At 38.2% G+C, this 27,188-nt stretch overlaps 1 protein-coding gene and 1 long non-coding RNA gene across 4 annotated transcripts; one reads left to right on the forward strand and one right to left on the reverse strand.

Moving 5' to 3' along the window:
* Nucleotides 1-1,607: 1,607 nt before the first annotated feature.
* On the reverse strand, nucleotides 1,608-26,383 carry LOC131253072 (probable LRR receptor-like serine/threonine-protein kinase At1g05700). 2 transcript variants are annotated; one of them, XM_058253900.1, is made up of 9 exons: nucleotides 26,229-26,383; nucleotides 9,855-10,374; nucleotides 8,397-8,875; nucleotides 8,011-8,143; nucleotides 7,601-7,669; nucleotides 7,159-7,230; nucleotides 5,412-5,483; nucleotides 5,067-5,260; nucleotides 1,608-1,743 (listed from the first exon to the last, which is right to left on the reverse strand). In XM_058253900.1, exons 1-9 carry the CDS (start codon nucleotides 26,293-26,295, stop codon nucleotides 1,691-1,693), a joined length of 1,659 nt encoding a protein of 552 aa, XP_058109883.1. In that variant the 5' UTR covers nucleotides 26,296-26,383; the 3' UTR covers nucleotides 1,608-1,690. The 2 variants fall into 2 exon arrangements, with proteins under 2 accessions (XP_058109883.1, XP_058109882.1); XM_058253899.1 differs by lacking the exon at nucleotides 26,229-26,383 and adding an exon at nucleotides 11,190-11,403.
* Nucleotides 12,366-19,003, forward strand: LOC131253073 (uncharacterized). Of its 2 annotated transcripts, XR_009174827.1 has the most exons (4): nucleotides 12,366-12,971; nucleotides 14,586-14,687; nucleotides 15,430-15,495; nucleotides 18,433-19,003. It is a non-coding gene; the product is annotated as an uncharacterized LOC131253073 (long non-coding RNA). The 2 variants fall into 2 exon arrangements; XR_009174826.1 differs by lacking the exon at nucleotides 14,586-14,687.
* Nucleotides 26,384-27,188: the final 805 nt, after the last annotated feature.

Below are 27,188 nucleotides of genomic sequence, written 5' to 3' on the forward strand. Positions count from 1 at the left end.
TAGCCCCTGAATTTAGGGCATGAGCAAAAAATGAGGTAGATCCAATGCTCAATTGGACCACACCACAGGAATAAGGGAACTGAACACCTAACGTTAAAAACTTCTTGGGGCTACTGTTTCCTTTGGCGTTGGCCACTTGAGTATTAGATCTGCCTCATAATGTTCTGGTAAAGCGGATGGACGGCGCAGATATGTCATATTGGGGCCCACAAATTTAAACCGGTCCTTTTAGGACTGATTTTCAAAGTTTAAATACCAGGGTGAAATAGTAATAATTGCTTATTTACTAGGTATTTACCAACGATTTAGAAAATCAAACAAACCCTTAAAGAAGCACTAGAATGGGAAAACAGCTTCAAACATGTGTGGGTTTGGGGACCATCCAAGTTTAAGTAGTTGTTGAAGGGTAGGAGTTTGAAACCCATCAAAACTCATCTCCCTTAAGGCTCCACATGAATTTTAGCATTCCTACTCAGATTAGGACACTCTACATCTAACACAGCTGAACCGTTTCACCCCTTTCACGAATTTAGTTTAATCACAACTGTGTAGGGTCCACCGGTATGCCTAATCGAGATATCGAACCCTTTAGGAAGATCCATACCATTGATCATTTAGGCCCACCTTATAGAATTCTTACATGGTGCCAAGATGCTCTGGTAATTTGAACCGTCCATCATATTCTCACAACCATAAAGAATGTGGTCTAATAATTATGCTTCAACAATGATCCTCACCTTTGATTTTTTATTTTTTATTTTTCCAGTACCTGTGGAAGCATAATATCTACAACATGAACAGTTACTATCATCATAAGATCTCAGCATGTGAACCCCAGTTGCATGACACCTAGTGGCCATCCTGACTCACGATTGAGGCAAAGTTAACATAGATTTGTGCTAGGGGTGCAACTCCAGTGTGTTGGGCTAGTTGGGGCTCAACTTGCACCCAACCCGTCCTAACCCTCAAATCAACCCAACCCAAATTCTAACCCAAGGTGTCCAACTCGAACCCAACCTGTAGTCCTCTATACCCGACCTAACCAAACTTACCTGACCAAAATACATCAGTATTCGCAACCCGGTATAGTCTGACCGGAATTTGCTCAGCCCAAACCCAATCCAACGACGTTGACAGCCAACCCGAACTTGGGTTGCAGCACTAGTTTATGCATCTCTTTACTTTAGCTTGGGAGAATGTAAAGATGGTTCATTGATCAATTTGGGCTAAATGGGGTGCTAAGCACCGATCAGCCCAAATGAGCACCTATATTGCCAGTTCATCTGTAATGATAACAAACTGTCCACATTCAACATATGCTAGTTCACAACTGAAAACCAGCAATGCTCGTCCCTAAGTACGTTGCAACCTAATACGAGTGAAATATATTGTTTTATTTAGAATAACAAATGGATTTGGAAATTAAAACCAAAAAAAGAAAAACGAAAAAAAGACAAAACAAGATTACATGATAATCCATTTTACATGGAATAAGCTGCAATTAAGCAGTTAAACTCAATTACCATAGAGAGAGAGAGAGAGAGAGAGAGAGAGAGAGAGAGAGAGAGAGACCACTGACTATTGCCATTCTCATTTTCCTGTGCTTGCTGATGCCATCTGTTGGACAATATCGACCCTGAAATCATTGGTTGTAGTCTTGACCATTTATAGCATACACTTGCATGGCTGATCATCCTGATATTGCTACAAGTGGGCCACCAGGTTTCCTGATGACATCGAACCCTGAGGACATGGAAACCATATAAGAGAGTATGCAAGTTTTCTAGTTGTCTTGAAGCACAAGTATAACATCTAACCAATCGTCAATGTGGACCATCCATTTTTGTGTAAAAAATCAAATGTAGGATGTGGCGCAAATGCATTCTTAGCATAGCTGGACCAAAAGAAGGTCTAACAGAAGAGAACGTAGTCCGTTGGATCTAGGCCCATTCCTGCATAGGGCATGATGTAATTGGGTCTCCATATGGTTCAAAGAAATTCATTTCGATAGGGAGAAATTGTCGTTGGAAGTATGAACCATAAATAAGCCATAACTTTTGATCCGAGAATCGTCATGGCATGCACAACCTATCAATTTTTATGTAGCGGGCCATCCGGGGTCAACCGACTCCCATAGCGGGTCGCTTCAATCAGTTTCACGAGAAAATGCTTCCTTCTGTTTCAAAATTACAATTTTAGAAAAAAAAAAAAAACACTTATTATTTTTAATAATATCTAATTTGACTTATGCCCCTCATTTTAGAGTTCAAATATATGCAATCTTTGTAGAAATTGCTTGTAATCATGTTAAGAATCATTTGGCATGATTAATTTATAACTTTTTATTTTTACAAAATTAATTATTTCGAGTAAATTTTATTTTAGTCAAATTAGGACTCCTAAATAAGGTTGTGTTTTTTCTTTATAAGTGATGTGATTAGGTAGTTTAACGATTAGTGAATAATAAATTTTAAATTTCCCTTTTTATCTTATGGCTTTAGGCATACCTTTGTGGATTCAAGGTTTCGCCTACTTGAGGAAGACGATGATCTTTTTCTTGTTGTTTCACCCTTGTCTTGGCGTAAGTTGTTATTAGAGTGAGGCTTTTCCACGATTCAATGGCTTTTAACAATGGTTTGAGCAACAACCCTAAGGATAGTGCTTCAAAGGACAATCCTGTGACAGTAGCAGCGTTTTTAGTTTTCCAGCGGGAGAATGTACGAGTCATGCAAGGACTGTAGGCGGCGATCAACTGTTTGATGAAATCTTTGAGAAAAAACCATGTTCGTATTGATAAGTAATATGAAATCAGCGATGGAGCTGTGTGATATGACAAAGGTGATGAATCGCAAGCTACCATCAGATAATAGTAAATTGCAGGCCACCACTCTGATCATGAGGAAGTTGTACACGTTGAAGGAGATATATTTGCAGTGGCAAAACATCTTTCGAACAAGGTGAATCATGAATAAAAAGGTTTGTGATTTGGTCATAAGTGGAGGGAGCAATGATAATAATATTATGTTAAAGATTGTGGTAGAAAAGCTGCAATTGAATAAAGAAAAATACCTCCCTATACACGATTAGATTGATTAAAAAGGTCGGCGAAACAAAGATATCCAAATGATGTCGTATTTGCCTCTCCATTGGCAAATGTTATCAAGATGAAGTAATGTGTGATGTAATCATATGGAAGCTTGTCACATGTTATTTGGTCGACCATGGCAAAGTGTAAAAGATGCAACTGAAGATAGAAAAATACTTCTCTATACACGATTAGATAGATTAATAAGGTCAGCGAAACAAAGGTAATTGAACAATGTCATATTTCCCTCGTCTTGGTAAATATCATAAGAATGAAGTAATGTTTGACATAGTCAATAGACAAGCATGTCACATGTTACTTCAATCGTGAAAGTATGATGTTAATGCCATGCATAGAGGCCAGGATAATATTTTTATTTTTTCTAAACATAGTAAAAATATTATCATCGCCCTCATGAGAATAGATAATCAACCTAAGACTTTTAAAGTAAAGGGATAGTCTCTTGTAACCGTATAGGATTTCATCAAAGAATATGATGAGACAGGGAAGATCAATGTATTAGTTGAAAATGAAGAAGTAGAACCCATGAACATTTCAGAGAGGCTAAAACCAATGTTACAAGAGTTCAAGGGGATTATGCTAAATGAACCCCTTGATGATTTGCTCCCCATGCAAGATATGTAACACCACATTGATATTGTTCTCGGGGCAAGTCTGCTTAATCGCCTACATTATCAGATGAGTTCGAAAGAATGCAAGATCTTGCAGTGACAAGTGGATGAACTAATCCATAAGGAACTAATGCATGAGTCCATGTGTTATCCTAGCCCTATTGATGCCTAAAAAGTTACGAGAGTCTAATGCTAAGGAAGAGACGAATAAACATTGACGCTAGAAGGTGTTTGAAGTGGGTAATAATATTCTAGTTCATCTGCACAAGGAGAGGTTTCCAACTAAGACATATAAAAAGCAAATGAATAAAAAGATCGGTCATTTTCCGATGCTCTGAAAAATCAATAATAATGCTTATGTTGTTAATCTTCCCAAGGGCATGGAGATCTTACAGACTTTCATCATGGCAAACCTTTATGAATATCATGACTCGAGTCTGTTGAATAACTCAACGACTAGTTCTTTCTAAGTAGAGGGGATTGATGTAGGACGTGGCACTCACAAATGCACTTTTAATATGGTTGGACTAAAAGAAGGCCAAACGGAAATGGACGTAGTCCATAGGATCCAGGCTCAATCCTACATAGGGCATGACGCGGGTCTGGTTCGAAGAAATTCATTCCAAATAGGTGGAAATTATTGTTTGAAGTGTGAACTATAAATTGGCCGTAACTTTTAATTTGGGAATCATCACGAGACACACAACCTATCGATCTTTATTAATAGGCCATCCGGGGTCAATTGACATCCATAATAGGTTGTGTCTATCAGTTTCGCTAGAAAATGCTTCTTTTCAGTTCAAAGTTGTGACTTTTTTTAAAAAACTTACTATTTTTGATAATTTCTAATTTTAACGTAACACTTTCATTTTAGAGTTTTAGTGTATGCAGTCTTCTTGGCAATTACTTATAATCATTCTAGGAATCATCAAGCACGATTAATTTAGGACTTCTATTTTTAGCAAAATTTACTATTTTAGGTAAATTCTATTTTAATCGAATTAAGGCTCCTAATTAGAGTTTTGTTTTTTTCTTTATAAGTGATGTAGTTAAGGAGTCTGAGAATTATTAAATAATAAATTTTTGAATTTCATCTCATGGATTTGAGAATAACCTTGCCTACTCGAGGAAGATGATGATATTCCTGGCACCCTTTCCTGTGTCAAAATCATACCAAATAAAGGACCCTACCCATCTGATCACTGTGTCAAAGATCAGATTGTCCCCATCATTTACAAGTAAATTGTCCTTCTGAACCATGGTTTTAACAGTCGACTGCTCAAATTGACTAGGTGGAATGCATCATGATATCATTGTCGTCATCATAACAACACTGATAATAGATTTACCTGTGGCTTTTCTCCGCTGATAAGCGACCACCAGGAATCCCACAATAGCACATATTACCAAGAAAGATGGAATCGTCGTTCCAAGAATCACCGGTAATTTACTCTTCTTCTTTCCTGAGGAACTCTCGATAGTTCCAGCATTCGATGTTTCACATTTCTTGCCAGAAACACACAAGTTCAGATTGCCAGAAACACTGCACAATCAACGAAACAACATTGAAAATATAGATAGAAAAAAAAGGACCATTTGAATAGATGGGCATTGCTCACCGAGTGCATTGGTGTTGACTCCATAGCATTCTTTAAATATATCCATGTAATGAAGAGAGGGATTGATTCACTTACTCTAGTTTTATCTGGTTATTCTTGGATATTGATGATGGTATAGGTCCACTAAAATTATTATCTGCCAAGTTCCTAGAAAATCAAACATAGAAAGACATTTCTGGCATGTTAGTAAAAAGGAGGGATGAAAATATCCATAAAATTATATAGGAAATTTATCAAAAGTATATTTTGCAAATCAAACATCTGAAGTATATTTTGCAAATCAAACATCTGACCATATGTTTGGGATATGAAGGACCTGAATCGTCTGTGGGGTGCAACTTATTGTATATGTAAGTCTATTCAGACCATCAGGTGAAAACCCTTATTCGAACCCTGCCCCCGAAAGGACAGTGCAAAAAACACTCCAATGGGAACAATGTAAATTTACTCCTAAAATTTCTTAGTATGCATGAGTTTTGGATCATGCTAATCTTTGCATCTCAATTTCATTGATGAATGGGTTTGATGAAAGAAACACACCATAGTGGCCCCACACACGAACCTGTGGTTGGCATCACATTGCCATTGTTCCCTGCTCTGTGGCCCACTAGATTGTGGATCATGTTGATTTTATTTTATTTTATTTTATTTTATTTTAATTATTATTATTATTTATTTATTTTTGCAGCAGGGCCTAGAATGGAGGATAGAACCTAATTGACAGAGTGAATTATATATATAAAACATGGCGGAATGATGGGCAAACGACGGGAATTGAACCCGCACATAACATAAATAAATAAATAAAAGCAGATTGGCGAATGGGTAATATCACTCCTTCCAATTTAGGAAATTTACAAAGTATTTTGAGGAGAATTCATCAAGAGTTCTGATTTTACTATCAGTGCCTTGATTTTACTATAGTGATCTCTATGATTTTTTCTTTAAAACAGTGGCAAGACTTGAGGTATTGTGGGGCCCACAGGGTGATTTTTGTTTCCAACCCCCTCCATCAGGTCCAACCCACAATCCTGACCATGAAAACCAAAAAATTAGGCTGATTCAACTATTGGGTGGGCCACACTTTGAATAAATATATAATACTCAGAAACCCTCAACTTCATGTGTAACCTTCTGCATAGTTAGCTCAACCTAATTATTAGTTCACATGGTTATCATCCCGGGATGCACTTGTTGGATGGGTTGGATGTCATAAACACATCACTTGGACATCAAAATTCTCAACTCAGTCATTATTTTTAGAAAAATAATTAGACAAGGGCATGATGAAATTACCGCAATAATAACAAAATATTTTGGAACTTTTACTTCAAAATTCCATAAAAAGTAGAATTTTACCAAATAATACCTCTACCAACCAAAATGTTCAGGAAGTGCCTTTTGAATTATGAAATTACCGCAATACTCACTTTATACTTTTTTTTTCCTTTAAAAAGAGCTAAAGTGGAGAATTGTGTGGTCCGCATGATATTTGTATGATATCCAACCCATCCAATATGCATAATTTGCTATAATATTAAAAACATTTAGAAATTTATTTCTTGAATTTAGGGTATTTCTCAGTGAAAGCCTCTAAAATGTGACCCACCCTTTTCATTTGATAACACCCTCCCTCTTCTTTTCTTTTTTTCTTTTCTCTTGTTTTTTTTTTGTTTTTTGTTTTTTGTTTTTTTTTTTTTTTTTTCCTTTTAAAAATGTTTTCCTAAAAATGGGAAATGAGTGTATTTATGTCAATCTAGTGGGTGTAAACATCAATTCTTCTCAAGTAGGGGAGGGATTGTCATTGATCAAAGCAACTCACAATAGTTTTAGCTTGGGAAGTGTTCCGAGAAAATCGGGTATTTCTCCGTTAATGCTGTTGTTGTGGATGTCTCTGCCAACAATCAGAAAAGAAAATACGATTAGAGAGATCCAACAGGGTTTTTGGGCGATTGCCTGATATGAGTCAGGCATGAGCCTTGGCTTGGGTTCTGAAGCCCCACTAATAAACAGCCCACACCCAGACCTATGTTTTGCAAAAGATTACACTGAAGCCAAACCCAACCAGCTGTGATTTGAATGGGGACTTCGGCTTCAATCGAAAGGCCCAGTTAATAAACGGGCCAGATCCATATCAGATTTTTAGACCCATTTAGTAATTGGGTCATGATCAGACTGGCCTGAGCTAGCCCGGACCCATTCTGCTGACACCCCCAAGAGTTTAAAACCACAAAATCACAAGCCGTGTAGCAATTTTTACTCACATGGTCTGAAGGGCATCCAGAGCTCTAAAATCTGGAAGCGATCCATTAAGCTGCAGCCCATTCAGGTGCCTGAAATCACGAAAAATAAGATGGTTGTTATACATGATCCTTTTTCCAATAGATTAAAGGTTTGAAATAAAGATTATTTGGATGGGTAAATGGTGGATCAGACCCGTCCACCCAATGACTTCCTCCTTAGATGGCCAATGGTTCGAAATCAACATCAATGAGACAATCCAACGACCAACTCTTTTAGAATCTTACTGTCCTTTTAAGCAGACCAATCCAATATTAGGAGCAACAGTTTTCACTGATTTTTTTATTCATGGGCCAACCATCACCTACTTGTACGGTTCAGATCCAAAGTTTACCCTGCCATGTGGACGATTAAAGCATGCAGAGAAACTTACAGTTCTGTGATTCTGGGTATTGGATCAGAGCTACAAGCTACCCACTCCCAGTTGAATTTGGTTGGAAGACATGGGTCTCCCCTCCATTCCTCTAACTTTTCAAACTGTTGTTGTAGAGAACTCAATGCTTTCACTGATACAACCAAATGAGGAACGAAAGAAAAAAAAATTACGAAAATTTCCCTTTTTCCGTAAGCATGGTGCAGCTCTTTAGAGCCAATAAATGGGCCTGGAAATTGGTCTTGGACCAATCAACGGCCAAAATATTAGGATGCCCTATCGTTAGAGGTACAAAATCAATGGTTTACGAATGTTTGCCTAGTGAAGGATTGGAATGGCATATTTGTAGAATATGCCATGGTGATAAAATGTAATCCATGGCTCACCATCATTGCCATTAGTTCCGTTGGTGAGTACGCCACTAACACTGAAGAACTCCAGAGCATTGATGATAGGGGGAAGAGTGGAGTCAGGGGTCTGGACCAGAGCTATTAACGTGTTCGAATCTGAGGTCAGGTTGGTGAGGATTGTACGCTCCAGAGCTCGCTTATAAGGTGGAATAAATGGTTCCCCATACGTATTGTTGTTGATAGAAATCTGCATCGACCGTTTGTCGTTTGAATCCAACCGAACCACCTCCGAAAAGTATGCGTTGATGTAAATGGGGACTTTTTTCTGAACATTGGCAATGCTTAGAAGTATCAAATCAGATTGGTTTGCGGATACCAACGCAGCCTGTAGGACGGGGCTTGGTGGCTTATTTGTGATGTTTGTATCAATGGATGAGACAACGCTTGGGACTGTGTTGTAACCGTTGAATTCTGAGACTGGTATCCAAACACGATCATACTTATCATATGGGTACCTACCAAAACCATCAGTGTGTGTTATTAGCAAACAGATCATGGTAAGTACAAAATAAAAAATTAAAAAACATGGTAGACAAACATTACTTTTTTGTTCATATCATGTTCACAGTTTACCCCACCTGATGAATGGCCCTGATCACAGACAAAGTGCTCAGACCCGTTACATGAAGGGCCCTCATTGAATTTAATCTTGGATGGGCCACACTGTACGGAAGCGGATTGTGTCTGTCCATGCAGAGGCTCTGTGGGGTCCAACGTGATGTTTGGGTTTTATCCATGCTGTCCATCTATTTTTCCAAATCATTTTATAGTATGAGTCCATAAATGAGGTAGATCGAAATTTCAAGTGGACCACACTGGAAGCAGTGGTGATGGTAACACCCACCATTGAAACCTTCCCAAGGCCACCATGATCTAACCGGTCCATAAGGTATTATAGAGCTGGATGAAATGAAAACACAAATATCAGCTTGATTGAAAGATTCTGCAGCTCCCAAGAAGTTTTAATGGTGAGATTTCAATCCCCCGCTGTATGGTACACTGAAGCCTTAGATATGCCTTATTTTTTATTTGATAGACTAAAATGATCTGGAAAAATGATTGAACAACGTGGATAAAACCCATTAAATTCAGAGAATTCGTATCCTCTCCTTACAATAAACAAAAAATTTCTATTTATTTGTTATAATCTAATTGGTCCACATCATCATCCCACTGCATTTAATGCAGCAGCGCTAACAACCTTAGAATAACATGGAAAAATCACCATGCAGGAAAACATGAATTTACTATTTGTGACAAGGATTTGAATTCAAATTATGGAGGATTATATTATCTAACCATCTAACAGATGCCACCAATCGGACGGTTATGACCGAGCAATCAGCACAATTCTGGGCCATGCCCCAGCAATTAGAAATGGAAGAAAAAGAAAAAGATTATTTTTTTAAAATAAATAAATAAATAAATAGTTACCTCACAAACTTGGTTGCGCCGAAAGCAAGCCTAAATATATTAAACAATGCATAATCCGGGGTCACATTATTGTACATGTCCAGATCCAAGCTCCTCACTGCGAGAATTGATATAAAGGGTAGCTGATCAGGCGACGTCTGCGCTACACACACGCTCATGGTGTCCCCCTTAGTGACATAAATCGCTTCGTAGACAACGCTGGAATTCATTGATGTGGTCACGGTGTCCCAGTAATTCCCATCAAAGTGAAGATCGAATGACGGTGGGGATGATCTCTTATCGTAGTTTCCATAGTAAAACCCAGCAAGGACTAGGATTTTGCTGCCTTTATCAACTTCATTAATGGAGTAGCAGTTCTTTTTTCCAGTCGAGAAGACTCTGAGAGTTCTCCCCAAGACGTAGTCAATGTTCTGCACCACCCGGCTTTCACCAGTTGATATGTAGCGTTCGTCGCCCACCCATTCGATGGAGTGGCTATCATTGAAGGAGTCGGATGCGCCACAGTTGATGCTGAGAAACACTGCAAGTTGGATCATAACAAGAATTGGAAATTAACCATATAAGAAATTTTATTTTATTTTATTTTTTGACAAAATCATATTCTGTGAGGCCCATGATCTATGATCAGAACCGTTCATCATACATGCAGCATTATTCATAGCCCATGATGTAAAATCTAATCAATCGAAGAATCTCTTGGCTCATCGCAGCCGTCAAATGACTAAAACTAAAACGCCAATGTTCATATTCAGCAAGGAGAAGTCTTTTTATTGGATGGGCAGGATCATCTGGTTGAGAGAAGCTTTCAGCTGAACCATCCATGAAGAGCCTCATCAGATGTAGGGTTCCAATCACAAAAAGGTGGGCATGATCCATGCATGAAACCCATGATTTGTGGGACCAGTACTCCTTGGGCCTTCATCCATGCATCGAGCCCATGATTTGTGGGACCACTACTCTTGGGCCTTCATCCAAGCATGGGGTCCATTATTCATGATCAGAACCGCTCATCGCATGGGCTGTATTATAAGTGGCGCCCAATCCGTTGGTTCACCATGGCCTTCAAATGAACTGTTCAAACTAAAATGCCTACAGAGTTCATGTTCGCCCTGGAGAAGTCTTGTAATTGGAAGGGCAAGATCATCTGGTTGAAAGAAGCTTTGAGCTGCACCATCCATGATGGGGCTAATCAGAACCATAGCTGGTTCCCATCACAAAAGATGGCCATAGCGTGCCGTCCCACTAGCTAGCAAGCAGTCATCAGAAAAACGAAAAAAAAAAAAAATCCAAAATAGAAAATAGCAGCTACCGGCAATGGTGACAATGGAAACCTACCAGATGCCGATTCAGATAAGGCAATTAGGGGGACTAGTAAGAGAAGGAGAGGAAGAAGGTTAGCCATGGTGGGGTCTGAGTGAGGGAGGAAAGCTAAGGTAAAGAGCTTTAATTTTTTATTATTGGAATTATGTCTTTATGAAGGCAAAAAGGCAAAGCATAGTGACAAGGTTTACTTGATATTTTCTATTGCATTTTGTTTGTTTTGTGGACTTTGACTTTTAAGAGGATTAGAATTGAAATGGATGACAGTTTTGTAAAACACATCTATTTCTTATAAATAAGTGTATTTTATTTCAGAAAATATCTTCATTTATATCTTATAGTGTTATGGAACCATAGTTCAATAACATGAAACTTGGATTTTACCTGATGTCCAGCCGAGCTAAGAGAACAACCATGTAATATACTAGCTAGCAGACATCTCCTCTTCGTTCTTAAACGTTACAAGTTCAATTCTCAACCTTTATTGCCAAAAGAACTGTCGTCCAACAGAGTTAATGGGTTCATGTTGACTGAGTCAAGGGCGAGTAAACTGAATCGGGTATGTTGTGGCAAGATTTGAACCAATAGAGTATAAATTGTTTTTTTTTCTTTTTCTTGATACCTATATTTCGGTTACATACAAATATTTTCATCATTTATTACTAAGATAAATACTATTAGCCTACTTATTCATGGGAAATTCTTTCACACTAGTTTAATGTCTAACAAGTTGGCGCCTTGCCTACTACGATGTTTGTATAATATCTTGCCTGTCTAGCAAGGTTGTCCTACATGAAAATGGGAATCCGGTGTGAAAAATAGTGGCACTACACCAAAATCGGCAATCTGGTACGGTTGAGAATTTGGTTCAAAAACGGCTCTAAGCCGTTCCCGATTTGACACGGTAATCATCCGTACCAGAGTCATTGTGTTATGCATTGTTCTTTCTACTATTTTGTTGGTGTGTCCCAATTGAGTGTTTGATTTTCTTACTTCTTATTATTTTCTTTTATTATTTTATTTTGAAACAGATGGACGGAATGGATTCGATTAAAAAACTCTGAGTGGACCCCACAAGGCCCAAGAGGCACGTTGCTCTATCTGCCACGGACTACCGATGGGTTTTAAACACTTCCTTGCGCCAAAAGCCCTACACTGCCTCATTTCGCATCTCCATCTTTATATGTCTCCATCTCCGTCTCCCTGTCTCAATCTCCATCTCCCTTCCGATCTCAACCCTCTCTCTCGATCTCCCTCTCACTCTCCCTCCCTCTCTCTCGATCTCCCTCTCCCGATCTCAACCCTCTCTTTCGATCTCCCTCTCCCGATCTCAACCCTCTCTCTCGATCTCCCTCTCACTCTCCATCCCTCTCTCGATCTCCCTCTCGTTCTGTGTAACAGGTGTGGAGCCTCTAGCACAAGTGGTGAATGCGCCAACTGCTGCAGATCAGGGCCAAGCTGCTACTCCAGCAGTGGTCGCAGTGGTCATTGCTCTAGGCCTTGTGCTAATCTGCTTGCAGCCGCTAGGGCGAAGAATCGTGGCCGTCGAGTTCTGTAATGGCATCAATGACCTCAACAATGTCATCTTTCCGGAGGTCCGTGGAAGCTCTGCCAAGGTATTTTTGTAATTCCGCCATCTTTCCTGCCTTTTTGTCGTTGTAATCGGTGATTCAGGAGTTAGGAAGTCAAATCCGCTCTCGAGGTTCACCAGGAATGAGTTTAGGTCGACGATTGGGGTCAAGTTCGCAACTCGGAGCTTGAACGTCGACGAGAAGGTCACCAAAGCTTAGATTCGGGGTACGACTGAGCAAGAGAGGCGATCTTCTTCAAAACCCCTCTGTTTCCATTTTTCTAATCAGTGTATATATATATATATATCTTGGCATGATTTTGTCTATGTGAAGTTGTAGATGCTGATTTGGGTTGGCAAGAAATGTTCTTTCTTTTATAGTATTTAGAGTTTGAGATCTGTATCATTTTCCTGATGTGGATTTTTGGGAGTATATTTTTTCTTATTTTTTAAGTTATAAAATGGTATAGATCTGGAATTATTAGTTGATGCTTCTTCCATGTGGATTTTTTGGAGTATATTTTTCCTTTAGTTTTTTCTTTTTAATTTTTTGATAGTTTGTTCTATCAGTTCTTGATCTAGGTTAGTTGATTTCATAGACACATTTACATTTGCTAGATTGAGTTCCTCACCTTTGTGACTTTTTTCTTTAACGTACTTGATAACTCATGTTTGATTTGTATGTTGGGACCTCTTTGATTGATATGTATGTAAAATGTTGTTAGATTAATGATGCACACATACTGTTCGATAAAATACTCATGAGAGATGTTTCTTCCTCGAACGTTCATCCGATCAAACTTTGCACATCTTTATCATGTTATGGCCTTTAATCCGAAGTGTTCTCTGGAGTAGATCTTTATGTGGGTCCCATTTGCCACATAATGATGAGTATTTGTAGCTAGATCATTAAAGCATGATCTAGCCCTAAGCTTACTCCTCAACACAACACAGCGTAGGTCTATAGGTGGGTCCTGCTGAGCATCAAGTCAGCGTACTTAAGTCACAATCTCAGCTTGGAGCTTCTTTTCAACTGGGCGTCATGAGATGTCAATTCCGTCTTTCATAAGTTGTTTCTTACGTGATATCACTTGAGTCTTTCAGGAGTTGTTTCTTGACAACAAGATTCTATCTTCAACAATATGCAGTTCATTGTCAAACGGGTGCTCCTGGAACAATAATTCTTTTAGCTTGTATCAAAGGGCCCTAGCCCTACACTGACCCTAAGTCTGTGCCCCCAGAATGGGTCGATGTCTATATTAAAGCTCAACTTGTGGCCATTGTCATGCCTTAAGTCAAACTGTCCCGATTAGATTGATCATCATCCAAGAATCAGAGTGGTTGTAGAATCCTAACCTTTGGCTAGTGAACACCAGTTTGAAGTAGTCAGATCACTGGATAACATTTGCTTTAACAGGCCATTAAATGGCCATCTGCATAATTCTCAGTTTATTGTCCATCTATCATAATTTGGACAGTTTCGCCGATTTGGCTACTAGTTGCCATGAGATCTCTATGAGTTGGGGCTGGCAGATTCCAAACTTTTTTCCATTTGAGTTTTTTATTTTTATTTTTATTTTTATTTTATTTTTTTGAATTTATTTATTTAAATCTTAGTTATCAAAGAAAAAAAATCGCATTTGATTGAGAATTCAGAATCAAGCTTAGGTATGCTGAAAGCAACCCACAATATGCTGAATCCAGCATTTTCTTGGTCAAATTCCTACAACTTCAGGTATTTACCTAACAATAATAACAACCAAATTATGAAAGAGTTGATTGTATGAAAGAGTACTTGAAGAATCAGTTTGTCATAAGCTCCTTTTTATTTTCTTTTTCAGGTTTAGGCAACAATTCATGGCAGTGGTGGTAGTAGAACTTCTGTTTCTGAGGGCGTGGAAGCATCTGCCATTTATATTCACTTTAAGGCAGCAGCGGGTGAGGTAATAGATCCTCTGTTTCAAGTTGACTGCTTCATGTACACATTAGCAGGATACCACATGCTAACCATGGGATGGCTGCTTAAGTTACACTTTTCTTTTCCATTTCTTTTTCTGTTAGCTATTTGAGCTGACTTTATTGTTGGTTGGTTTTTGTCCTTCACAATTAGCTTTTCTTTGTTGAGTTTTATACATTGTATTGAGATCATCTTTCAGATTAATGAGATTTTTTTCCCACCATTTTTTATGATTTCTGTAGCTAATTGATTACACGTGTGGATTGAGCAATTTTCTTACCTTGTACATTTCAGATCTCACTTCCACGAGGCACATTGGCACGTGCAGGAAGGTAGAATTCAAAATTGTACTTTTGCAACTGTATGTAGCCAGGATAGGGTTTTGCACTTCCAAAACTATCAAGTAGTGTTTATTGGCTGACCTTTCCAAGCTCTGAGTGATCTCATGACAAGTGAATTATCTTGTTGGTTTTATGATATTTATAAGCAGGAGTAGGATTCAATCTTGATAAATCATATTATTAATTATAATGTTAAAAAATGGATTATAAGTGGGAGTAGGATTCAATTTTATGATATTATGTTTTTGGCACCAAATATCAGTTTGTAAAGGCAATATTGACAGGTAAAAGAAAATCATTAAAATTGTTTAGGTAGTACATAAGTTTTCCAAAAAGAGAGAAATTTAGATTTTTTGCTAATGGTTTGTGTTTTATGTCTTTATGCAGCCCTGTATGAAGATTCAGTTTAGAGTCTCATCTTTTGCAATTCACTTACTTGAGAAGGGAACAAAGGTTAGTTTTTTCTTCTATATCACATGATTCTACCGATAAAAAATCAAAAAAAAGAAAAAAAAAGAAGAAGAAAAAAGTAAAGAAAAGAAGACAAGCTGATACAGATGCACTCAGAAATTGTATGTGTCATATGTAGGCCCAAAAAATTTCAATGACATCTAAATTCACGTAAAAATAAAAATTTCAATGACATCTAAATTCAAAAAAAAATTTAAGGTCTAATGAACTTGAGCACACTATCTTCTTTCCTGTTGGCCCGCTTTTAATCAGCTGTGCTGTTTTTTTTTTTTTTGGTAAATGGGTAGTAGGCAAATCATAGAATGGGGCTATCCTGTTCCTGAGTGCTTGCACACAACCTTTCTTGAGGTTATGCCTTTGGATTTTTTATTGGTTTTTCATATAAAAAGTTATTTTTCTCTAAGATTCTTAAATTTGTTGGTTTTGGGTTTTCTATGAAAATTTTTGTTGTGTTTTGTGTTTACTTTCTTTTTGTCTTCTAGTGGCCATCCTTTTCTTTTGATTCTTGCATGTTTTGTACATGGGATTTCAGGTTTTGGTTTATTTTTATTTTTATTTTCTTAAAGTTATGGGCTTTTGGATATTTGATGGGTTTCTCAAACATTTTGGAGAGTAGTCATAACTTGATTTCTTTTAGTATCACAACTTGCTTTTGCTATCCATCTGATTCCTCCTGGATATGTGCATGCCTTCTCATGTCTTTATTTTTAATTTTATTTTGTTTTGGTTTCGCAGGTATTTCTAGCTTTCAGTCCTTGACCAATGAATCATCAAGCTTTGCTCGTATGAGCATGAGGTTTGAATATAATGCTCTGAAGTGATGAGTCATAGAATTCAAGTATTGAAACAAATGGTTCTCTAGTTTGACATATTGATGCCTGCTATCTATTGAATTAATCCTCTATTGGATTTGATGAATTGGTAGAGTAGTCACGCCAATTTGGTTCTTGTTCATATCTTCTTTTTTGTTACTTAATTGTTCTATTGAATTTGAATTTCATATAATATAATTTTTTGTGTGTGATTGAAATTGTATTAGTGGCTTATCTTGACTTCATCTCCGTGGTCTGGTCATTGTGTCTGTGCAATTTGTTTTGTATGTCCCACTTCTCTGAGATGGAATTTGGAGCCTCTGCGTCCGAAAACTTTCTTCTAATCTGATTACTCTCATTAAATGAGTAACTGATGACCCTTGACTGTCCATCTAGCGGGACCCAGCTAGAATAGATCACAATTATTGATTTCTCACTAACATCACTTTTCTGCGGTGTTCCCACTGAACCCTGACTCTTACCCATCATTGCTTTTACATTCTGAGCATTTTCTCTAACCTGATTACACTCAAACAAATTAATTATGTCTTGGCTGTCCATCTAGAGCCCACCTAGAATGGTTCAGAATTACTGATTGATCGTAGATGCCACTTTTCATCAATTTTTGAAACTGAGACTATCAACCACCATTCATTTTTAGCAATGGAAAATTTTCTCTGAACTGATTACTGTGAGTAAATGAGGAACCCATGAATCCTGACTCTCCATCTAGTGAGGCCAATCTAGATTGGCTCACAATTACTGATCATCCTAGACATCACTTTTCTGCAGATTTTCCAGGCTGAACCTCGACTATTAATCATTAATAATTTTTAGCATTGGAATTTTTTTGCTAATTTGCTTACTGCGAGTAAATGAGGAACTCATGAATCTTGGCTCTCCATCTAGTGGGGCCCATCTGGATTGGCTCACAATTACTGATCATCCCAGTTGTCACTTTTCTGCATGTTTCCCTGCCAAACCTTGACTGTCAACCAACGTACATATTTTTCTCCCATCTGAAAATTTTCTCTAATCTGATTACCTTCAGTAAATTAGGATATATATTGCATGATACTTATGCACCACTCTGATGTCTTACACACTTGCTAGATTGGCACATGTGCTGTGTGAAACAATGTGTTTGGAGGTAGCAAACTTTTCAAAATCTGAGTTCGTACATTTTTACTTAGCTTCTTTTGTGAGAAGAACAAGTAGTTCTTTTATTGGACATGGGTTCCAACGAATCACTGAGCAATTCATTCGATGGGGCCTGCTTGGGGTAAGTGTGTCATCCAAAGAGCCATTGGCTAGTGACTAATGGTAATTTAATATTGTTTTTATTGGAAAAAGGTGTCAGTGCCAACACAGCCAATTCAGTCATCACTTTTTTCTTTGCATAGAATGGATTGATAGAAGTCACTTTTTCTTATTAGCTATGTAGATATCTATGTTTTACAAAGATAATGTCACTGCTAATGTCAGAACATTCTCACCTTTTCTTCATCATATAGATATCTTTCTCAGGTTGCTGAATCATTTTACTTCTATGAACATGACCTTCCATGTAGCAGGGTCTAAAATCCCAGACTCACTTGGTCAGTGGTCAGTCCTAGTCATATTGCAGAAACTGGTATGATTCAGGCAAGCCACACTGAATCTATTCAAAACTTTGGTTTGCATGATCCATGTTTGGCTTCTTTGACATGGACCAGTTGCCTGTACGACTTTGCTGATATGCATGAGTCTTTGGTACATGCCTGAATTGGCCATGGATTCGTCGCTTCTAGGGCCAGTACTGATTGCAACTGGGTAAGTCTACACGATATTGCATGATATTTAAGCTATTCATCTCATCTACTTATTTGCATAGCTGTTGATACAGAATGTACATGTTTCATGTATTAATTTTCCCTTTAGACCTTGATAGAGATGTTTTTGCTGCTGATCTTCTTTTATCTGGTATACTCGTATCGTGAATTACTTGGGAGTGGTGCATATGCAGTATTCCATCAAGTTCTGTTGTCATATTTGCATTCTGTTTTTAATTGTGATCCAATCTAGCTAACATATGCTCATTTGAATTCTTTATCTGCCATTTTTGCAGGATTAAGAAACACATCATTTGCAGGTTAGTTCTCATTACACAAACTATATACGTAAGGCAGTAAATTTTGTTAACTTGACATGTTCGACAAAATGCCAGTCTTCTACTAGTTGTAATAAATAAAGGAAGCTTGATTGTGAACATTGTACATTTATTCTTCTATAGACATGAACACATAATTATATAAAGTTTGCTACTAGTATGCTTATCTGTGTCCTTTTTTCTTTTTTCTTTTTTCCTTCCACAGACAAGCACACAAATACATATATATTGTATATTGAAACCTCTAACAGTCTGTCAACGATCACAATACATGTTTAGACTGTCAGTCCACAATGTATGCTTACCTAAGAATGGGTTCCTTTTCAGCAAATCTTTTGCTTTAACATGATTTTTTTTTTCAGTCGGTAAATGTCATTCCTAGAGCATACTGCTCCACTTCTTACTAGAATGATAATGTTCATTATTTGCACTGCAGGTAGGAAATGAGTGCATATTATTTGGAGCATGCTACAATTAATCATATCCAAAAACAGTTTGAAATTTTGAAGAACCTCTCTCCTTACTTTCATTGGGCTAAATCGGGTCAGGATACTGCTGAGAATGTGCCATGTGTGTGCGAGAGACCTAGGGCATTCCTCAGGTGGGCCTGCCATTTATGTGCCAAAGCCCAAATTTAAGGTATGTATGGTCATCAGATGGGCCATGTGTACAAAGAAAGGATGGTTAGGAGAATTGATCAGTGGTCCACACTTGATGAGTGGATTGGTCTGATTTTCAGGTACATTTTAGGAAGTTGGATTGAGATCCTACTTTCATGGGTTGCCATAGGAGCACTTAAAAGCATTGCACTTAATGGAGACAGTTTCTAAATAATTATGTTTGTTCTAGGGCTGATGAATGGAATGTCAACAAATGGTCATGGGAAGGGGCATTAAAAGTAATCAGCAGACGGGAGGAGTGCATTATCAAGCTTGAAGATAAAACCACAGGTACAATAATCTTTTAGTTACAATTAAGAGGAAAAGAAATTGATGCAGTCTTAGACAATACCATTATTTCTATTGAGCACATGGAATGTTTTAAGCAGGAGAGCTTTATGCTCAAGCATTTCTGATAAACGGGGAGCCACATCTGGTGGAGCCTGTGATTGACAGCAGCAAGTTTAGTTCCGTTTGTTATTGGAACTAGGGTTAGTCTATGATATCTCAATACTCAATCAGATGGGAAAATTATAGTTTCCTCAATTATGTGTTTGCCTTAAGTTCAAATTACTGATATTGTAATAGGGTAAATGATATCATCAGTTAAACTGTAGGTCAGCAAGTCTTTTCTCACATGCTCCACTCACATCCTTCTGGGCCTTCCTATTGCCTTTTTAAAGCCTTGAACCAACTCTCTCCTAACAGGTGCAGGAGAATCTTCCCATGGTGGGGCTGATTTTGTAGCCATGGACACAAAGAAGAGGGGCTGGGAAGGTGGACTAGAAGCAGCCAGTTCATAGGAAGTCCATTGATACATTTGGGAGGAGAACATCACAGTATAGAGGTGTTACAAGGTCAGTAGGAGACCTCTCTCTAGTTTTTTGGTTTGAGTTTTTTGAACAAAGGAATTGCATTTATTTATGGTATGCGTCTAAAATCTTTTGAAGGGCTTTTTTTCCTTTATCTGTTGAAGATTTCTCCGCTTCCATAGGCGGTATTTTATAAGATAGAGAGACGAAGGGACGGAGGTAATGACAGGAGAAAATGGAGTAAAGAAATAGTTGGTTTTTGCTCTGTCGCGATTTAGGTGCAGTGTCTGTCGCTGCCCTCGGAGGCCCACAAGATGAGTGTTTCAATTATCGGAACCATTCATGTTCTGGAATGTATGATAAGTGAGCCAGAATGAGTGTTTGTGACTGTCCATGTCTATTTTTGAGTTTAGAACAATGAAAAAATGATTTTCAATTGGTCGCATTTAACTCCAAAACTCAGGAAGTGGATTGCGCCCTGTCCCCTCCTCGAAGATTATCCGTCCAGACAGGTCTCTCTGTGGCCCACCGTGATGTACGGGGTTTTATCCATGCTATCCATTTTGTCGGATATGAGCCCAAAATTGAGATGTAGATGGTTCCAACTACATGAGGCCTCAGTTCGTTTTGCATGACTCATGACCATCGTCCATCGTCGCCAGTGGGCCCACATGCTGGGTGTCACGATGATTGGAACTGCTGATCTATTGTCTTGTTCTTCTATTTGTGTAATTATCTAGCATATAGTACAAGTAGATTACATACAACACACTCTCTCATACAATGAACAAAGGGGTTTAAAATTGTTCTTAAAATTTTGTCATAAAATTTGATCGTTGGCAACATTAATAAGCATTTAAAACTTTCGAAAATTGTGCCTAAAATGTGACCGTTGGCACCAGAACGGTTTAAAACCGTTCCTAAAATTCCGTTTCTAAAAATGGAAACGGTACCCAAAACGGTTTTGAACCGTTCCTGTTTTTCGACGCCTCATTTAGAAATGGTTTGGTACCGTTCTTGAAGCATTTAGGTACATGAAAATGGGAATCCGGTGTGAAAATTTTGTAGATGGTTGTTTATTATTTTCTATAATGTTCCTTGCTTAGTAGTTGGGTACCTGACTTCTAGGGTGTTCCGCTTTCCTGATGGGACAACCTTGCTTGACAGGTGAAAGTAGGCCCCATATGCCAATTATTTGGCTATGTAAGACTCTTATCAAGTGGGCCATACATGATCATCGGTTTAAATATGATCGTTGGATTATTTAGATTAAGTGATTTAGTGGGCTCCATTATAGTTATAATTATTATAAATAGGTTTGGGGCGGGATGCTTGAACCGTAGTCTCTATACATGGTTATTAAGTTGGATATGAAAACCTATGGTGTAGAGACCCTATAAGGAAAAAGTGTAATATATAAGTCTCTCTGGCTCTTTTTCTCATAAATACATGACTTGATCTCATCACCAATACATAAGAGCAAACCCTAATTGCATTGAGAGGTTCTTCTAAGCGTGTAAGGTGCGAAAGACTTAGTATCCCTCAGCTACAATGGGGCATCAGAAAAATCTTCCCAATCAGGTACGATTTAAAGATTATAGTATTTAATCTTCATTATTGATGCATAGATGATTCATAAATTCTGCAATACAAAAATAACAGGATATGCATTTAGTTGTGTGAAAAATTGTATTTATTAAATATTAAATAATTTCTTGTTCAAGTCTTCAAGTCAACTCAACTTAGCTAAACATTGAACGAGCCAATGTACAAGTTTTTTAACTTTAGTCAAGAGACCAACTCAGCCTAAAAAACCAATCCAATTGACCTAACCTAGTTTCAAGTTGACTCATTGAGTTTCGGGACCAAAACTTGCACTATGGATGAATATGTTGGGGGGCGTTTGGCGCATGGTATTATATGAGATTAGGTTGGATGGAATTGCATTTGGTCCCGTGCCAATTCCACTCAATATTTGAGAAGAATGAAAAAGCTTGGAACTAGATATGATGGAATTGCATTTGGTCTCGTGCCAATTCCATGCAATGCTAGCAAGTTATGTAGGTCCCACCATGATGTGTGGGCTATATCCACACTGTCCACCCATTTTTCGAGATCATTTTAGAGCATGGACCAAAAAATCAGGTAGATCTAAAGCTCAAGTGGACCTCACCACAGAAAGTAGTAGGTATTGAACACCTACAGTTGAAAACTTCTTTGGGGCCACATAAGTTTTGGATCTGCCTCATTTTTAGGTTCATGCCATAAAATGAGGTTACAAAATAGATGAACGGTTTAGATATAACATATATGTGTTATTCTCAATTGTTTCAAATGATGGTGGGTATACTTATTCAATGTACGACAAACAGAAAGTGAATCCTACCATATAACAAACATAGCATGGAATTAGGCTTATCCCATCGTAACAAGTGACAATCCCTATCATATGTAATAATTATATTTAAAAAAATAAATAAATCCCATCCCTCTTAATCCTTTCCATTACCATGTGCCAAATACCCCCTTAATGTTTACCGGGGCATCGAAGGCTATACATTAATTAGCTAAAGCACAAAGATGATCGTGACCATCTGATCAATCATGTACATTTTTGTTGTTATTAAGTAGTTCTCAAGAGCTTTATTTATAACTATGATAATCATACTGGTTTCATTTTTGGAATGTAGACCATGCAATTCGTAGGACATCTCACCTATCCGGCAAGGTTGTCCCACCGTGGAAATAGGATGCCCTAAAAATAAGATTAATCTAATGTAGACTTTTTAAAGATGGTTATTTATTATTTTTTATAGTGTGCACCATCACCTTGCTTGACGGGTGGTGGAAGGCCCTACATGCCAATCAATTGAATATTCAATTAGTGGTGTGTGAAAATTACTATTTATTAAAATCCAAATAAATTCTTGTCCAAAGTCTTCCGGTCAATTCAACCCTGTCACACATTGGGTGGGACTAATTTCAAGTCTATGAAGTATGGTCTACAGAAGAGCTATAGCCCAAAACCAAGCTGGGTCTAGTTCATGACTTGACCTAGCTACAAGTTGAGTCACCCAATTTTAGCACCCACACATCAAATTGCTTAAGCACAAAGATGATCCCGACCATTTGATCAATTGTGTGTTTTTTTTTTTTTTTTTTGTTTTTGTTTTTGTTATTTAGTTCTCTGGAGCTTTCTTTATAACTAGGATAATCATATTGGTTTCATTTTTGGAATGTGGACCATTCAATGTGTAGGACTTTAGCTTAAGGGATCCGATGAAGGAATAGAAGGAGAGATCGTTGAGTAGAGAAGAAACATCCCCATAAACTTTGGTGGTCCTTCGGGTCACTCTGGTCACCGACCCCGTGGAACACGTAACAAACTTTCCCGTCAACGGACTGCCCCCAAACTTACGGTGTTAATGGGCAAGTGGGACCCACAAGGGCAATGGGATAAGGGCCGCGGATTGCTTATGATGCATCGGGTAATCACTCGCTGGGCCCCATCATGATGTATGTGTTTTATCCATGCCGCTCATCCACTTTACCAGCTCATTTGAAGTTATGAGCCAAAAAAGGTTGCTGATCCAAATATCAGGTGGACCAAGCGATAAGAAAACAGTGGTGATTAACACCCACCATTAAAAACTTCATAGGACTACAAAACTTCTGGATTAATATGATATTTGTGTTTTCTCTTCATCCATATCTTTGTGGCCTAATCAACATTTTCGATGCAAATAAACATTACAGTGGACTTCAGGAAGTTTTTAGTGGTGAGTGTTCAATCCATCACCACTGTTTTCCTATGGTGTAGTCCACTTGAGATTTGGATGTGCCTCATTTTTTGGGATCATGCCCTAAAATAATGATACAAGATGGATTAACAACCTAGATAAAATATATATACATTTTAATGGGGCAGACAGAGCACCATCCAGTAGCGAGAGGCCAAATGGCCTGTGATAACACCAGCCAGCTAGCAGGTGTCAAAGCTCTGCAGACCTCACAAAGATAAATGTGTTTTATTCATGCCATCCTTCCATTTTTCTATATTGTTTTAGGGCATGAGCCCAAAATGAGGCAAATCCAAATCTCAGGTGGATTACATTACAGGAAATAGCGGGAATTGAATGCCTACTACCGAAAACTTTTTTAAAGCTACAAAAGTTTTGTATTACAAGCTGATATTTTTGTTTTCCATTTATCCTGATACGTGTGACCTGACAAATAAACATTACAGTCGGCTTAGGAAGTTTTAAATGGTGGTTGATAAATGAACAGGGCTTACCTGTGGTGTGGTCCACCTGAGATTTATATTTATCTTATTTTTTAAGATCATACTATCGTTTTGGTGGAAGTGGATGGACTGCGTGGATATGACTTATACATCATGGTAAGACACAATGAGCTTTGACACAAGCGTGGGATTAGCCAAACCGCGTCCCTATTGGCAGTGTTGGTATGCAATTCTTGTTCGTACCTAAGTTAGTGGTGGGCCTCTCGTTACTATGACTTATGATAATCATGAATAGCATTTATGTCGGATGCTGGCTTTGTACGATAGCATCTATCTCTATTGGTCCTTCATGAAGAAAATGTGCATTTCACTGAGATCGCTCCTTAGATGTCGAAGGTCCCACTGTAAATAGGCCATTTGCCAAACACAAACGAGATTTTTTTTTTTTTAAAATAATAAAGTAAAACACAATTGAGATCCTCACAGATCTTACAAGGCTGAATTGCAAACAACTATCTATATTTCAACACACGTACAAATGATCCAGGATGATCTCTAACAGCAGGATTTTCACCACTTAGGGCATTGATGGTGGGATCAACTAGATGAACGGCCTGAATTATAATTGTGGTGCAGAATAGGTGAGACTTGATACCGAGTAGGCTGAAAGTCGGGCGGGTTGGGTCGGCTTGGTGCTCAACCCTAGCCCAACCCAAGGTTCCTATACCTCAACCCTAACCCAACCCAACCTCGGGTTGGGAATTCTCAACCCAAGCCCAATCCAAGCGGGCTCGGTCGGGTTGGCTGGGTAGATATATGCTAATTTTTTCATTATTACATTACTCTATTATATTTTTAATACACGTCTTACTTTTTGTACCTATAATTTTATTAATTATACATGTAGTTATTTATCATAAAAAAGTTCATTTTTTCCAAACAAATAAGCTAAAATATAGGACCACTACTCCTTTAAAAGTCGTATTGTGTATCAAGCAATCTATTTGGGAGAGAGAAATCCGGCGTATCTTGTTAGCTTGAGTCATCGGAAATGACGTGGACCAATGAAACCCAACAGCATTGGAATTTCCTGTGCCTTCAACACAAACGATCTGCACTCAATTATAATTAATTTATAAGGAACTTGTATATTGATCGGGTTCGGGTTGGGTCAGGCAACCCAAGACCTCAACCCGAGCCCAACCCAAATTTTATCGGGTAGGTGTTTGTATGGCCCAAGCCCGAGACCAAACCTGATACATTCTGCCCAAGCCCAACCCAATGTCAGTCACGGTTCAGTCAGGTTGAACCTGCCCAAACTTTCAGCCCTAATACCAAGCTTTATAAGATGGTAAGCTAACCCCAGCGTTTAAAAACACGAAGACTCTTCGTAAGTCTCGAATTAAAATCTGGTCAAGACGAATTGAATTGGGGCAAGTCAAGATGAGTTTCTGGAAGGATTTATTATATGGATGGGCAAGATCATCTGGTTGAGAGAAGCTTTCAGCTGAACCGTCCATGAAGAGCCACATCAGATGTAGGGTTCCAATCACAAAAAGGTGGGCATGATCCATGCATGGAGCCCATGATTTGTGGGACCACTACTCCTTGGGCCTTCATCCTTGCATGGAGCCCATGATTTGTGGGACCACTACTCTTGGGCCTTCATCCAAGCATGGGGTCCATTATCCGTGATCAGAACCGCTCATCACATGGGCTGTATTATAAGTGGTGCCGACAATCCATTGGATCACATGGCCTTCAAATGAACTGTTCAAACTAAAATGCCTACAGAGTTCATGTTCGCCCTGGAGAAGTCTTTTAATTGGAAGGGCGAGATCATCTGGTTGAAAGAAGCTTTGAGTTGCACCATCCATGATGGGGCTAATCAGAAACATAGCTGGTTCCCATCACAAAAGATAGCCATACGTATGGGCGTGCGGTCCCACTAGCTAGTAAACAGTCATCAGAAAGAATATATATATATAATTTCAAAATAGAAAATAGCAGCAACCGGCAATGGAGACAATGGAAACTTACCAGATGCCGATTCAGATAAGGCAATTAGGGGGACTAGTAAGAGAAGGAAAGAAAGAAGGTTGGCCATGGTGGGGTCTGAGTGAGGGAGTAAGGTTAAGGGAGAGAGCTTTGATTTACGATTATTGGAAGTATGGCTTTATGAAGGCAAAATGGCAAAGCATAGTTATAAGGTTTGCTTGATATTTTCTATTGCATTTTGTTTGTTTTGTGGACTTTGACTTACATGAGGATGAGAATTGAAATGGATGACAGTTTTGTAAAACACATCTATTTCTTATAAATGGGTGTATTTTATTTTAAAAAATATCTTCATTTATATCTCATAGTGTTATGGAACCATAGTTCAATCGGAGGAAACTTGGATTTTACCTGATGTCCAGCTGAGTTAAGAGAATAACCATGTAACATACCATCTAACAGACATCTCCTCTTCCTTCTTAGACGTTACAAGTTCAATGCTCAACCTTTATTGCCAAAAGAACTGTCTTCCAACAGAGTTAATGGGTTCATGTTGACTGAGTCAAGGGCGAGTAAACTGAATCTGGTACGTTGTGGCAAGATTTGAACCAATAGAGTATAAATTGTTCTTTTTTCTTTTTCTTGTTAACTATATTTCAATTACATTCAAATATTTTCATCATTTATTACTAAGATAAATACTACTAGCCTGCTTATTCAAGGGAAATTCTTACACACTAGTTGTATGTCTAACAAGTTGGCACCTTGCCTTCTATGGTGTATATAAGATATCTTGCCTGTCCAGCAAGGTTGTCCTACATGAAAATGGGATTCCAATGTGAAAAAAATTTTAGATGGTCGTTTATTATTTTCTATAATGTTCTTTGCTTAGTAGTTGGGTACCTGACTTCTAGGGTGTTCCGTTTTCATGATGGGATAACCTTGCTTGACAGGTGATGATGGGCCCTACATGCTAATTAGTTAGATATGTAAGACTCTTAT

The sequence above is a fragment of the Magnolia sinica genome, chromosome 8 (genome assembly GCF_029962835.1).
Source record: "Magnolia sinica isolate HGM2019 chromosome 8, MsV1, whole genome shotgun sequence".
NCBI classification, from domain to species: Eukaryota; Viridiplantae; Streptophyta; class Magnoliopsida; order Magnoliales; family Magnoliaceae; genus Magnolia; species Magnolia sinica.

Excerpts from the sequence above, each read along its gene's own strand:
- LOC131253072 (XM_058253900.1), bottom strand. The coding sequence starts at position 26,295 with ATGGCCAACCTTCTTTCTTTCCTTCTCTTACTAGTCCCCCTAATTGCC. Across the intron at positions 8,876-9,854 it reads GGCGCAACCAAGTTTGTGAG|GTACCCATATGATAAGTATG; the intron begins GTAACTATTTAT and ends TGGTTTTGGTAG. Across the intron at positions 7,670-8,010 it reads ATACCCAGAATCACAGAACT|GCACCTGAATGGGCTGCAGC; the intron begins GTAAGTTTCTCT and ends TCGTGATTTCAG.